This window comes from Manacus vitellinus, unplaced genomic scaffold, assembly GCF_001715985.3.
Source record: "Manacus vitellinus isolate BGI_N305 unplaced genomic scaffold, ASM171598v3 scaffold_12_pilon, whole genome shotgun sequence".
Lineage (NCBI taxonomy): Eukaryota > Metazoa > Chordata > Aves > Passeriformes > Pipridae > Manacus > Manacus vitellinus.
Window position 1 is genome coordinate 11,249,257 of NW_021938949.1, and position 15,557 is coordinate 11,264,813.

The window sequence follows — 15,557 nt, forward strand, 5'->3', positions numbered from 1 at the left end:
TCTTGTTTTATACAGGTTCAGATGCTGGTGGCTGAGCTGCGCAGAGTTACAGTTCTTTGGGATGAGCTTTGGTTGGGAGTTTTACTGCAGCAGCACATGTATGTCCTCAGACGGATTCAGCAACTGGAAGATGAAGTCAAGAGGGTCCAAAACAACAACACTCTCCGGAAGTATGTCTTTGTCAGTAATTCAGATGACAGCATAACAACTGTTTGTTCTTGGGAGGCATACAGTCCAACCAACCAGCAGTGGTATTGCTCCTGAGTTCATACTATCCCAGCTGCTGCTTTGTAAGCTTGCAGCCCTATTTCAAAACATTTTGATGTTACAGCTTGTACTCTAATCAGATGAGAAACAGCAACAGTCTACCTGTAAATCCATGTTGGGATTTCTTTAGTAATAATGTGTTAAACCTAATGCACATTAAGTTGGGGATTATGAGATCCTGTAGTTCTTGATTTCCAAGTCAGATGAAATGAGGACAAGCATGTTGAAGGGTATAATCTATTTAGAGGTTACTGTAAATACAGATGTTTGGAGTAAACAGAATGTTTTATTCTGCTTTTAGTTTTCAGTGTTGAGCAAGTCTTTTTTTCTCCCTCGCCTGGATTCTCCTGTGAATGGATTAGTGGAAGAGGTGATCCATTCACTGGGCAACCTGGCTAAGGTTAAGAATGCCTCTTGAACCCTTTTGTCCGGTCTAACATGAAGTGGGAGAACAAAATGATCTAAATCTCTCTTCCCCTTCTTTATAGTGTGGTACATCCTCAAGAAGTAGTAGTAAAGTGCTCTCTTCTTAAAGGCAATCAGTTGTTTAGAGTGGTTTCTGCTCAGAGCTTCTTATCAGCGTTTCCAATGATGAAGAACTCAGATCAAATGTTTCATTTAAAAAAAAAAGGGAAAAAAAGAAAAGAAAAAAAAGTGTGGTTCAGAGGAGCACTCCATTCAATGTGGAATGAAATACTCTTCCTTTTAATATGATCATCCTTGAAGACCTCATTTTAGAGATGTAGTGATTTTCGTGAATTCTTCAATATCTCTTCTGTTGTTATTTTAATGCTCTGATGATGAGGTAACTTGGTTTTATGGTGTTAAGAAGAAATTTTGGTGTGTTTTTTTTATAACAGAGAGGAGAAAATCGCAATCATGCGTGAGAAGCACACAGCTCTGATGAAGCCCATCGTGTTTGCTTTGGAACACGTGCGGAGCATCACTGCAGCTCCTGCAGAAACTCCTCATGAGAAGTGGTTTCAGGATAACTATGGAGATGCAATCGAAAATGCACTAGAGAAACTTAAGAATCCTTTGAATCCTGCTAAACCTGGAAGCAGCTGGCTCCCATTTAAAGAGGTATTATATGCACAGATGACGAGTACAATGTAGAGACTTTCTGCTCTTGCTGCACCTTTTGCTTGACCCTCTCCTTCTCCTGTTCTCTTACCGTATCAGAATTGCAGCCTGAAACTTTGTCTTCTCAGCGTAGGCACCCTGGACACTAAAGCACAGTAATTTTTGCTTCTAGGAAGTCCTGTTGACTGTCTGTTATTGCATTTCTATCCAGTGAAATAATTTTGTTTTTCAAATCTTTCATCTTCTGCTGTCTGGGATTCTGTTAGTTCTGGGAGCAGAGGGCTTTTTTTTTTAATACCATTTTTCTGAAAGTATGCCATTTGAGTTTAGTGCATTTAAATTTTATCAAGTTAATTCTCTGGTTATCTAAGCATATTCCTCCAGCTATGCAGCAACTTTCAAATGATCAACCCTTCCCAGGGTACTTTGTCAATTATGTGATCTTGTCTTAGTTTTTTGTGGGTCTGAAGGGAAACAAAATATTCACTCAGCTATGCAGAGCCAGTCTGGTGGTTTTTAAAAGTCTTGCTAGACTTTTCCCTGTACTTCCCCTCTGCTTTGCAGAACAAACAACATGCAGATACATCAACAGGAGGTTGCTGAATGCTGCTGTCTTTAACCACAGCTCAAATATTTGTCAAGCAGAAGCAAACCTCTGGAGGAGCATGATTTGTTGTGACTTCGGTGTTTATCACTACACAGGGTATATTTGCTGTATAAAGAATGTTTTTTAGTTTTTGTAATCTTCATCCTAAACTGTATCTGGATCAATAGGGTGGAAAGGGCGGAAGGGAATTTAAGAAAAATCTCTCTGCTTTCTGGAAATGACCACCATTAAGTCTGGTTTGGGGGTGGTTTTGTTTTTTAATGCTGTTGAGGTGAACCTTTCCTTAAAAGAATAAACTTTCTTTGGAATAGGTTATGCTAAGTTTGCAGCAAAGAGCACAGAAACGGGCCAGTTACCTCTTACGACTTGAAGAAATCAGTCCTTGGTTGGCTGCCATGATGAACACTGAAATAGCACTTCCTGGAGAAGTATCTACCAGGGACACAGTCACAATTCACAGTGTGGGCAGCACCATCACAATCCTACCTACCAAAACGAAACCTAAAAAGCTGCTTTTCCTGGGTTCAGATGGGAAGAACTATCCCTACCTGTTCAAAGGTAAGTAATTGCATTTTTCTCATACAAGGCACTGCCTCTTGTTATAAATTAGACTGTCTTAAAGGCAGGAAGATTGCACGGTGCAACTTCTGTTTTATCTACCTGAATGATACGGAGAAAGGGGAGTTTGAAGCATTTGCTCTCTCTCTCTTTCTTCTCTACCTCCTACTTCACCAAACATTTTCAAGGAATTTTGCCTTGTGAAGCTGTAAGTCTGGAGTGTTTCAAATCTCTTCTTTATAAGGCCTTCATCAGAAGCAGTGTCCTGCTTGCATGTTGATTGGATTAGCTGGATGCAATTTTTCAGAAGCTTAAGGTAGCACCTAAAAGAGAACTTTAGAGACTTCTTGCCTTTCCTGAAATGTTATGTTATGTTAGTAACTGTTATGTTAGTTATGTTATGTTAGTAACTATTGTGTGTACCTCTGACAGAGTGGGCTGGCATAAACTGGTGATTCTAGTAGGTAAATGCCATGTAAATATTTAGATTTAGGCTTAACAACTCATGCTTAATCTACATAATTCATAAAGATATTCATAGTCTGAAATAAAGTAGCTTAAAAAATGCTGAATTTTGGGCTCTAGGAGAAGATTTTTTTTTTATTTTTTTTTCCTCTGGAAGAAACTAAATTTTAAACAAATTTGTTGCAGGCTTGGAAGACTTGCATCTAGATGAAAGGATCATGCAGTTCTTATCAATCGTGAACACCATGTTTGCTACTATTAACCGCCAAGAGACACCAAGGTTCCATGCAAGGCACTACTCTGTGACACCTCTGGGAACAAGGTCAGGCCTGATCCAGTGGGTGGATGGAGCTACACCTTTGTTTGGTCTCTACAAGCGCTGGCAACAGCGTGAAGCTGCTTTGCAAGCACAAAAGGTAGCTACTGTGTTTTTATGATAAGTAGATCAAGTCAGAAGGGGAACATCTATTTTGATTGCTTTGCAGTTCTAAATCGCGTAGTCTTACAAAGATTGTGTTTTGTTCATCATAATGATTTCACCAGAAGTCAATGAAATTGTCTTTATATATAATTACAGTGTGTAACATGAATATGCTGTTCTGGCATAGTAATTCAAAGAGAATTGTTCTCTACAAATAGAATTATCCTTGGTTAAAATTATTTTAGTTCCATATCTTGTTTTCTCCTCCTCGTTTCATTTTAAATACAGAATTTACAGTTATATTTTTGGGATTTACTCTGGTAAGAGTAGAGTTAGGCCAAAACAATGTGTTTTGATTTTACAAAGACTTTAACTATTGAATTTTGAAAGAATTCTCTTGAGCTGTAAAAATCATCCTCAGTAGAGACGTTGATTTCATTTTTCATTCTTACCAAAACTGAATTTGGGATACTTTTGTGTGATAATGAGTTGCAATACATAAATTACTCTTTTTACCTCTTCTAGGCTCAGGACTCTTACCAGAGTCCTCAGAATCCTGGAATAGTGCCTAGACCCAGTGAACTTTACTACAGTAAAATTGGACCTGCTTTAAAGGCAGTCGGGCTTAGTCTTGACGTGTCACGTCGTGACTGGCCCTTGAATGTCATGAGGGCTGTTCTGGAAGAACTGATGGAAGCAACTCCCCCAAATCTCCTTGCTAAGGAGCTCTGGTCATCATGTACCACACCAGATGAATGGTGGAGAGTTACACAGGTGAGTTATGACAACTGTATTTTACCTTTGAGAGGCTGTGATTTTAATGGGATGAGGGGCAACAAATGACCAAGATGTGTGCAAGCAGTGATACTTGTGAGTTTGGAGAGCTAGCACTGCTAATGTTGGATGTAACAGGAAATGTTGGCAGTTGTACCATCTGGAATTAAAAAGTGGGTATAGACCTAATTAACTGTACATTATTGTACTAGAATTATCAGCCTAAGACATGAAAACTCTTGTAAGATATCATCAAACAACAAATAGAAAACTGCTTGGAATAAGTTGGGTTTGATTTGTCTTACACTTACACTTAAAATACTGTTTTAAGATGGTAGTCAGTCCAATGTGTTGGCAGAGGATTCCCACAAATAATTTTTTCCTGAAACTCTCTTTAAAGTCGTATGCAAGATCCACTGCAGTTATGTCCATGGTTGGCTACATCATTGGTCTTGGAGACAGACATCTGGATAATGTTCTTATAGATATGACTACAGGAGAAGTTGTCCACATAGATTATAATGTTTGCTTTGAAAAAGGTAATTTAAAAAATGCTCTATGTTATTCAAATAAAAGGTTTCCCTTCTTGCTCATTAAAAGAAACAACTTAAATTTTTATCTTAAAGGGAAGAGCCTTCGGGTTCCGGAGAAGGTTCCGTTCCGGATGACGCACAATATTGAAACAGCACTTGGAGTTACAGGAGTAGAAGGGGTTTTCAGGCTTTCTTGTGAACAGGTACGTTAGGAAACATGAAAACTAAGGGCTATCACTTGCCAAATACTGTGTTACAACTTTTCTGCTGCTGGTTTATAAAGCCTTCACCTTTTCTGCTGTGATTTTTATTGGACTTATTTTAGATATATCCTATGATAGGTATTTAAGAAACATGAGAATGTCAGATACTTGCATGTCACACATTCGAGTAGTGGTACAGCTATGATTTAGGGGGAAAGGGGAAACTTCTAGCTCTAGATATAAAATGTTATATTTTTCCTGAATATTTTCTTTGTGATGTTTTGCTTACCCTCTTTGAGACTCATCCTTTATAACGAGATATATTTTTAAAAAGAAAAATGCTCTGAGCAAGGGAGAGTTTTCTTCTTCAAGTGTCTGTAGCTGATGTATAGAGTTTGTGTGGAAGGTTAGAATGCAGTCTTGAATTTTGGTGACGTTCCTACAGGCTTAGCTGCATTTGTACATACTGTGGTGTTCTTCCTGCCTCTGTAGTGGTTAAGGATATGTTACAGATTTCTGTACCTACTCAAGTACAGTATTTTGCATCTAAATTTCCACTGTTCTATGAGGATAATTGCAGAATCAGAATGAGTGTTTAAAATGTGACACAGGTCCTTCATATCATGCGCCGTGGGAGAGAGACTTTGCTCACGTTGCTTGAAGCTTTTGTTTATGATCCACTGGTTGACTGGACAGCTGGAGGTGAAGCAGGATTTGCTGGAGCTGTCTATGGTGGTGGTGGCCAGCAGGCTGAAAACAAACAGAGCAAAAGGGAAATGGAAAGAGATATTACACGCAGTCTCTTCTCTTCGAGGGTGGCGGAGATAAAGGTGCATTTACTACATTCATTTTCTACTTTAAAACCAAACTAGGCCTGTGCTTTAATTTCATTTATTTGTATTTGGGGGATGGTGGGAGATATGGTCATTTATTAGAAATATTATTGAGCTAAATTGAGTTTCTATTAAGGGAAGTGCTTATATTAAACTTGCAAGTATTTAATTTTCAGTTTCTGCATGCTTAATTGTAAAACATGTTTTGATGTTTTGGCTGCATCTGGGCTAGGGGAATAAAAATAGAGGCTTAGAGAGCAGTCTAAATAAAGAATGTCTGTGAAGATTTAGCACTTGTAGCACTGGAAGCAGTCCTAGATGAACAGTATTCATGGAAGGATTAAGTTCTGCCATATCTTACTTTCTCTTACCTGCTTGATTTAAGTGCAGTTCTGTAATATCTGTGTTTTGTTTACAGGTTAACTGGTTTAAGAATAGGGATGAAATGCTTGCTGTGCTGCCAAAATTGGACAGTAGCTTAGAAGAGTATCTGAACCTGCAAGAGCAGTTGACAGATGTAGAAAAGTTGCAAGGAAAACTACTGGAAGAGATAGAATTTCTGGAAGGTGCAGAAGGAGTGGACCATCCCTCCCACACGCTTCAGCACAGGTACAGAGGAGCCAGGAATTCTGGCAGGAGTCTCACAGTTCAATACAGTTGGTGTTTTAGTAATGTACTTATGGGTTACATGTTAGAAATGTGTATATATGAGAGAGGTGAATAGCTGGGTAAAAGCTGTTCTGTACAAGGAGTGACCTGCTTATTGTAAGAAGAACTACTGAAACCATTTTCCTTCTGAATAATCACATATATGTCCTGCACCTGATACTACATCAATGTAACCTGTGCTAGTCCAAGCTGACCCTCAGGTGTGCTGAATGCGGTGTTCTATCAGAATAATCCACATAAGGCAGCTCCTGCAATAGCAGAAACATCTTTTCATCTAAGTTATTTTTGAAGGCTATTTGAAATTGATGAAGGATTCCAGAATTGCATGAATATGCACATGCATTAATTATATTGTAGGGAAACAGTTATTAATGTAACATTACTTTTATGTAATTGGTGAGAATATATTCATTTTCTGGTCAACCCAGTAGTTGTATTGTTTGATGTGGTTATGTTTTCTATAGCATTAAGTATTTTTTTCTTGTAGTAGTTACTTGATTCTGTGGCTTCAATAATTTCAGGTATTCTGAGCACACACAGTTGCAGTCTCAACAAAGAGCTGTCCAGGAGGCAATCCAAGTGAAGCTGAATGAGTTTGAGCAGTGGATAACACATTACCAAACTGCTTTCAGTAACTTAGAGGCAACCCAACTTGCAAGTCTCCTTCAAGAAATTAGCACACAAATGGATCTAGGTATAAAACCGTATTTGTGAGCGTGTTTTTAATGGTTTGAAAACAACTAGAGTTCAGTATCAAGGAGGCATTATGAGTATCCTCTAACTTAAAGGCAAGGACCTGTATGTAATAAATGAAAAGAAAGGGGCTTCTTCAGACGGTGACTTAGAGTACTTCAAGATTTCTGTGCCAAGCTGTCTGAAGGAACTTGTCTGTCTGTGCTGGTCTTCACTCTGCGCATGAGATGATTCTCTTACCTTGTGCTCAAAATTCTCAGTATGAATTCTTCATGCTTCCTTTATCACAAGTAAAAGAATATTTTTGAAAAGGTGTTAGAGCTCAGTGTTTGTATGCTGTAAAACGTGTGTGCTTCAGAGATGCATCTAAATTTTTAACCATCTTCCTTAAAAGGTCCTCCAAGTTATGTCCCAGCAACAGCATTTCTGCAAAATGCAGGCCAGGCACATCTAATCAGTCAGTGTGAACAACTGGAAGGAGAAGTTGGTGCTCTTCTCCAGCAGAGAAGATCCGTGTTACGTGGGTGTCTGGAACAATTGCACAACTATGCAACAGTTGCTCTGCAGTATCCAAAAGCTGTGTTTCAGAAGCACCGAATAGAGCAGTGGAAAACCTGGATGGAAGAACTCATTTGTAACATGACAATAGAGCGTTGTCAGGATATCTTCAGGAAGTAAGTCAACAGAATAGTGCATTGTTCAAAAAAATTTTCAAGCTATTGTCCTAATTTTCTGATTAAAATAAATGCTTTTGCAAGGAGAGTATTTGTCTTACACAGACTATTTTTCCCATCTGCAGAGAAGAATGCAGTTAGCTAGTACTTGAGAAAAGAAAATTCTGTCCTTTTGCTTTTGCTTTGCAGGTATGAAATGCAGTATGCTCCTCAGCCCCCTCCAAGCATGTGCCAGTTCATAACTGCCACGGAAATGACCCTGCAGCGCTATGCAGCTGATATCAACAACAGGCTGATCCGGCAGGTGGAGCGTCTGAAGCAGGAGGCAGTCACTGTGCCTGTTTGTGAAGAGCAGCTCAAAGAAATCGAACGGTGCATAAAAGTTTTCCTCCACGAAAACGGAGAGGAGGGCTCGCTGAGCTTGGCCAGTGTTATCATCTCCGCTCTGTGTGCGCTGACAAGGTGAGTTCCCTCTTGTGAAACTTGGTGAGCTTGTGTGAGACAAGGAATATTCAAGTGATGTAATTATGTGAAGAGTGCAACAAGCAGGCACGCTGTCTAAGTGTCGTGATTCATCTAGGCGAAATCTGATGATGGAAGGTGCAGCATCAAGTGCTGGAGAGCAGCTGGTTGATTTGACTTCAAGAGACGGAGCCTGGTTCTTGGAGGAGCTTTGCAGCATGAGTGGGAATGTTACGTGCCTTGTGCAGTTGCTGAAGCAGTGTCATCTTGTACCTCAGGACTTGGACATTCCAAACCCCATTGAAGCATCAGAAGCTGTTCACTTGGCAAATGGAGTCTATATCTCACTTCAGGTGATACTTTTATGTTACCTTTCCCCCCAACATTCAAGACTTCAACTAAGCCATTTTTAATAGATTCTTCCTTAAAGGGCTAAATGTTTGTTTATGATGCTGCTGAGTTTTTTTTTATTAAATCTTAGTCTTGATTGCTGTATTTGGCTGAGCTGAACAGGCATTTGCTACTGCTGTTTACATTTTTATTTGTTTGAAAGAAACTGTTTTGATCTATACATGATATATTGTAAAAACTGCTGTCAAGTAAGTAACCATGAGGAAGCAGTTAGTATCAGATTTATAGACAAACTAGCTTCATGTCGTGTTTTCATTCTTTTGCTCTGTTGCTGGCAGTCCAGAACAACTCCCAAACTGTTCACATTGCAATTTTTTTGTTTTCTGCTCCTTTTAAACCTACTCTAACCCTGAGATTAGCTCAGTTGATTAGAGCGTGGTGTTAATAACACCAGGGTTGTGGGTTTGATCCCTGTATGGGCCATTCACTTAAGAGTTGGACTTGGTGATCCTTGTGGGTCCCTTCCAACTCAGAATATTCTGTGATTATTTTTGCCTGAAACAAGTAGTTTCAAACAAATTCTGAAAACCTGTTGTACAGCCCCCTATCTCCAAGATTGGGAAGGAGAAAAAGGCATTTTTAATTTTGTGGTTTAGAAATGTTTGCATGTTAATGAAACAAACAAAAAAACCCATCAATGGCAGCTTGAGTAAAATATCTGCTGAAGATTGATGTGACTTATAAACTGTGGCTGATGTAAATAGCTTTTTAAGGCTTTTGGTTCCACTGTGTTGTATTTGAAAAGTATTCTCCTACCAAGCTGTGTAAGTGCATTGGGATTTTCATCACTTTGTTTCTTCCGTCTTTGAAGTAGTGACATTTCAGAACTGTTTCAGAAACGTGCATGGCAGTTTCATCACATTGCAGTGGAGATCTTTCACCCACACATTGCTGTCCCTCATGTGAGCTCTTATCTAAGGTGCAACTCCCTGAGCAGTCAAGATAACCAGTCTTTTTGTTGTATTTTGTCTCATTTTGGAGGCAGAGCGTGTTGGTTCTTTCTCCATCTGCTTTTATCCCTCTGGTGCATTCTACTTGGGGGAAATTGCTCTATGTCATTTGAAGTAGTTTTCCTTCCCTGCATTGATTCCTGTGGTGTTAGTAGGACCCCAGCAAAATTATCACTACCTGGCGAATTTCTAATTCTTTTCCCTTGCCTACTCCAATGAGTTTAGCAAATCATAAATTCAGTAAATAATTTAATTCACTCATAGTTAGGTAATGGAAAAGAAAAGCTGCACAGTTTGCTGAAATTGATTTACAAAATGATCTATGTGCCACCAAGCCTCTGCTGAGGATTGCTGTAAGGTACTGCAGCTGGTGCTGTGGAGATAGTTGTTGCTACATTGCTACAAATGTCAAGCCTTTGGGTTTGTACAGGGTCTAATGTATTCCTGATTTCTTTAAAGTTAAAAAGCAGACTTCTGACTCTTGGCTGACCAGCATCATGTTATATTTTAGATAATGCCTGCTGCAGGGTGGTGTAATACTAAAATGACAAAAATGTTGCATATGATACTTCCTGAGGGAGGAAAATTTCTTATGTGTTCATATTTATTCCCCAACAGGAATTGAACTCAAACTTCCGACAAATCATTTTTCCTGAAGCACTCAGGTGCTTAATGAAAGGAGAGTATACTTTAGAAAGTATGCTCCATGAATTGGATAATCTTATAGAGCAAACAACTGATGGAGTCCCTTTGCAAACACTGGTTGAATCTCTTCAAGCCTACTTACGAAATGCTGCTATGGGTCTAGAGGAAGAAACACATACTCATTACATTGATGTTGCAAGGTAAATCCCCCTTTTTTTTTTTTTAGGTCATGTGTGAAAGAATGAAGACTGCAGAGCATTGGTTTGTGTAAATTTTTTTCCCAAGAATACCATTAAGCAAAGTGCAATGTCTGATGTGCACTGTTTTCCTCTGAGTTTGTGTGTTTATCCACATGGATACACAGAAACAGGGAGCTATGGCAATTTACACTTACATCTGCTTAAAGCTGAGTTATGGTAGTCACCTTGTTCCAAAATATGTTGCTGTGATTTTATATTTAAGGTTAAAGGATGCTAAAAATAGGAGCTGGTTCATTAGTTTGTGGGAGGAACCTATAGAAAGGAGAGCTTGTAACCATGGCACTCCTCGTCAGGAGGTTTGATGAGCAGCTTTTGCATAATGAGTCAGTGACTTGATTAAAAAACCAAAATGCAAACAAACACAACCCCAGACAAACACAAAGACTTGTGCATCTTGTAATGTGGGACAGTGCCTTTCTGGGGAAGTGCTTGGTACACAACTGAGCCAATTCCAAAGCTTCCTTTGAGCCAGTTGTGGTGGCTCCATCAGCAGTACAGCCAAGGCTGTACCCACTGAAAACAATTTACCTTGTTTCTCTTAGATTAGTTTTCTTCCTGGTTTACTAATTGGCAAGCCTGCTCAGCCTGTTAGTTGAGGGTCAAAAGTGACATGAGGGAAGGAGGGGATGAGACCACCCTTCAGGAGCACCCAGCTGTTAAACTGTCTCAGCCATACCCTGAGACCTCACCCTCCACCATTTACCCCACACTCCTGTCAGTTATATATGTGCATGTTATAAAACCAGTGCTTGGTTTACAAGGAAGGAAAGGTGATATGTGCCTCTCTAGCTATTCATAACTTTAACATGCTCATAGGAAATACAGTCTGTATCTTCTACCTGTATTTTAAGGCTATTATAAAATATATAGCTATATTATTTATAGCTTTGTAGGTGGTCCTCTAATACGATCTTGTCTTATATGGTATCCTTAGCTGTTCTCGAGACCAGCATTGGGATTCATGTGGAAACAGGGCAGGGAGGGTGGGAAAAGCCTGCAAAAATTTCACCTTGTGCAGGTGCATCTTAATTCCAATCTCTTCTATCTGTAGGATCAATTAGCTTAAAAAAATCCTGTTTACTGGGGACTAAGCAAAACCATATAAACTTCCTTTTTACTTTTTTTTTCTTTTAAGAGTACTTCATGCTCAGTATGGTGAACTGATTCAGCCGAGAAATGGTTCAGTTGATGAAACTCCCAAAATGTCAGCTGGTCAGATGCTTTTGGTAGCTTTTGATGGAATGTTTGCTCAAGTGGAAACTGCATTTGGTTTATTGATTGAAAAGGTATGGATCTGTTCTTTTTAGAGTACTCTTTGAGTCAGAAATAGGAAGCTTTTGTAAAAGCAAACCTAATTTATTTCCTTTATATTGCTCAGCTAAACAAGATGGAGATACCTCTTGCTTGGCGTAAGATTGACATAATTAGGGAAGCCCGCAGCACCCAAGTGAACTTCTTTGATGATGACAATAATCGGCAAGTTCTAGAGGAAATTTTCTTTCTGAAGAGACTGCAAACAATTAAAGAATTTTTCAGGCTCTGTGGTACCTTTTCTAAAACACTGTCAGGTAAATAAATGTTACCAAATATTCAGTATGGCTTTATCCACTTCTCATCCTGTTCAGAACATAAAATGGGCACTTTTACTGTAACTTAACCCTTCATATATGTCAAGGATGCAGAAATTCAAAATAAATTCCTGTGATCTGTGTTTATAAGTTGAGTAATATTTTTCTAGGTGCTTCAAATATTTTTTTATAACAAAAATACTATTTCTTTCCTTTAAAAGGAATCAGTTCACTTGAAGACCAGAATGCAGTAAATGGACCTGTTCAAATTGTCAATGTGAAAGCCCTTTACAGGAACTCTTGTTTTAGTGAAGATCAAATGGCCAAACCAATTAAGGCTTTTACAGCAGACTTTGTGAGGCAGCTTTTAATTGGCCTTCCAAATCAAGCTTTGGGACTGACTTTGTGCAGCTTCATCAGCGCTTTGGGTGTCGATATCATTGCTCAGGTAGAGGCTAAAGACTTTGGAGCAGAAAGCAAAGTTTCTGTGGATGACCTGTGCAAGAAAGCTGTGGAGCACAACATCCAGATTGGGAAGTTCTCCCAGTTGGTGATGAACAGGGCGACAGTTCTGGCGAGTTCCTACGACACCGCGTGGAAGAAACACGACCTGGTGCGCAGACTTGAGACCAGTATTTCTTCTTGCAAGACCAGTCTGCAGAGAGTGCAGCTGCACATTGCCATGTTCCAGGTAAGGTCACAGCCCAGGGCTGTTTGTTTCTGGATTGTGTCTGTGGAAAGTGAGCGTGGGTTAGGGTGTCTGAGCTCAACAAAACCTTATATTTTGTTGCATAAGTTCTAGAGTATTTTAATGGCCTCTGTTTTGGTTTTAAATTATGCTGTAAATATACACGGAAAAAAAGTGTTAAAGCTACCTCCTTTTGAAGACTAGCTGCTTCATAAGAAGCAAATCTGGCAATGTATAAATTATTTTTGAGTCAATATGTGTAATTTTTTTTTTCAATAGCCATTAAGTCATTTCTTAGAAAATAGGTCATTCACTGGCTTTCTTACTACCAATGCTGTCCCATTCTCCCTCTGTTTTCCAAACAGATTATGACTTTAAGGGAGAAGACTGCTTAAAACAGCATGCATTGCTGAATGTCGTCTTGTATCTTTCCTTCAAAGTTTTAATGCATTAGCTGTGTCCTTGCTCCACTGTTTGCCTCATCAAAAAATATAAATAGCATTATCAATCCTGAAAAATGCTCTTCTGAGGCCTTAAATAAATGCCATTGTGTACCTTGAACTGTACACTGGGTATCCAGTTGTATTGTAGTGTCAGTGCTCTTGATTTTATAGTGATTTGTAGGTTAAGGGACAAGGCTTTCTCTGTTGTCAGTTAATAAACCATTCCATAGACTGGTGAACAAAGTTGTATTGATTTTAATGCATCACAAATGAATTGTTTCTGAATATTGATGGCTTTTCCTTCAGTTCAAAAAAATGTGTGTAAATCACTTTTAGTAAGTTAGTGACTGTTTAATGGTACGAACATCCAAGCCAGCAGAACATAATTTACAACTACTTGTATAATTTAACGCTCTCTAATGACTTAGATACCAGCCATGCTGGTATCATCTGACATGCAGCCCTTTTAAATGCCCTTACTCATAAAATGTACCAGAGCACTAGAATTGCTGCTTATGAAGCAAAGTCTTTTGTGCTGAGCAGTTCTGATAACCGAGTGTTGCTGTTACCTCCCTAAAGTGGCAGCATGAAGATCTCCTCATCAGTCGCCCCCAAGCTATTTCTGTCACTCCTCCACCTCGCTCTGCAATTTTAGCCAGCATGAAAAAGAAACTTCACACACTCAGTCAGATTGAAGCTTCGATTGCAACAGTACAGGTATGACTGTTTTGGGGAGGTTTGTTCACCCGAGTATTGAAATGTGATTCTAACACAAACTTCAAAATCATCTGCCACTTTCAAACTATGTTATCTATCTTGCTGTTGTGCACAAATGTCAGGGTGTTTAATAGATCTCTTTCATTATGTCTGATATATCTGTCACAGTGTTTGATTTTGCTGTCTCATCGAAAACATTTTCTCTGGAATGTCAGTAAATCTCTTTGAGGAAAAATACAAATCTGTTAAGGTGCCTTTCTTTCTGAAGGGTGCTCATGGTCCTATTCTTTGTCTGCCTTAGAATTTACTACAATGATAGTAAATAATTTTACTAGCTAAGTGTCAGAAGCTTCCTTTGTAGATCTGGGCAAAATTATTCCGTGTTTTAAGGTTTGGGTACTGTGGCTTGGCTCAGCTTTTTAGCTTTTCTTGGTGTTGGTATTATAGAATGTTTAATTGTTTAAAATAAATAATGCTTAGCTTCCTGAATTTTAATTTCCCTTTTTAGTTATAAAGCTACTATTTGTAATAATTTTTTAAATTATTTGCAAAATAATTGAGGACTTCCATGATTTTATATAGTTCTTAGCCTAAAAATGTGCTTACTTTTGCTGGGTTTTTTTTTATGGCAAGTTGAGATTTAGACTGGTTACTTTCCATAACAGTCAAACTCAATTGTGATGTGTACTGAAAATAAACCTTTAAACAGCATAAACTAACGTCTACAAATCATGAATATCACAGTATTTCACATATATGGGCATAAAAATGTGTTATATATGCATTTTTTTTTTAAAACTAGACTTGGAATGATATATATCAGTATGGATTGGATTTATGTATATATAAGTGGGGTTTGGATTTCTTTTTCTTCCCTGATGCAGGAGAAACTAGCAGCACTTGAAGCAAGTATTGAGCAGCGTTTAAAATGGGCAGGAGGTGCTAATCCTGCACTGGCACCAGTCTTGCAAGATTTTGATGCCACTATTGCTGAAAGAAGAAACCTTGTACTTAAAGAAAGTCAAAGAGCAAGTCAGGTATTATAGATAAGTACAGTACTACTGATTCTACGTGTATTCACTCTTCATTTCCTACTTGAGATTTATGTAGAAGATATTTTTCTGCTCTGCCTCTAAAGGCCAAACATAGATAACCAAAAACTTCTGGGAATCCCTCTTGAAAAGCAATATGAATAATCTCTGTGAGAATTGCTGCAGGGTTGGATGACCCTGAGATGATACAGCTACTGTAACAGAGCAGTATCTGTGTGTTTAAAATTCTCACTTCTAAGGATGTGAAAAAAAATGCAGCTTGTATAATAGGCAGTTGAATTGGAATAATTTATCTCACTCTTGCTTTGATTTTTCAGGTCACTTTCCTTTGCAGTAATATCATTCATTTTGAAAGTTTACGTACTAGAACAGCAGAAGCCTTAAATCTTGATGCTGCTTTATTTGAACTTCTCAAACGCTGTCAGCAAATGTGCTCCTTTGCATCGCAGTTCAACAGCTCAGTGTCTGACCTGGAGCTTCGCCTGCTCCAGAGAGTGGTAAGCAAAGGTCAAAGCAAAACTTAAACATTATAGAATCCCTGTAAGGAGTTCTCAGTTTTGTGTTCCATTCTAAGTCAGTGT

General features: G+C 38.7%; 1 protein-coding gene across 1 annotated transcript in view; it reads left to right on the forward strand.

Moving 5' to 3' along the window:
* SMG1 (SMG1 nonsense mediated mRNA decay associated PI3K related kinase) overlaps positions 1-15,557 on the forward strand; it is a 56,345-nt gene that overhangs the window by 35,421 nt on the left and 5,367 nt on the right. Inside the window, exons 37-56 of the mRNA XM_018067404.2 lie at positions 16-170; positions 1,128-1,350; positions 2,269-2,515; positions 3,167-3,396; positions 3,927-4,175; positions 4,576-4,714; positions 4,802-4,911; positions 5,523-5,741; positions 6,163-6,353; positions 6,935-7,107; positions 7,501-7,780; positions 7,970-8,242; positions 8,361-8,595; positions 10,222-10,448; positions 11,644-11,794; positions 11,887-12,076; positions 12,298-12,767; positions 13,787-13,924; positions 14,809-14,961; positions 15,294-15,473. Coding sequence (XP_017922893.1) covers positions 16-170; positions 1,128-1,350; positions 2,269-2,515; positions 3,167-3,396; positions 3,927-4,175; positions 4,576-4,714; positions 4,802-4,911; positions 5,523-5,741; positions 6,163-6,353; positions 6,935-7,107; positions 7,501-7,780; positions 7,970-8,242; positions 8,361-8,595; positions 10,222-10,448; positions 11,644-11,794; positions 11,887-12,076; positions 12,298-12,767; positions 13,787-13,924; positions 14,809-14,961; positions 15,294-15,473 — 4,233 coding nt within the window. The remainder of the gene's footprint in view (positions 1-15; positions 171-1,127; positions 1,351-2,268; positions 2,516-3,166; positions 3,397-3,926; positions 4,176-4,575; positions 4,715-4,801; positions 4,912-5,522; positions 5,742-6,162; positions 6,354-6,934; positions 7,108-7,500; positions 7,781-7,969; positions 8,243-8,360; positions 8,596-10,221; positions 10,449-11,643; positions 11,795-11,886; positions 12,077-12,297; positions 12,768-13,786; positions 13,925-14,808; positions 14,962-15,293; positions 15,474-15,557) is intronic.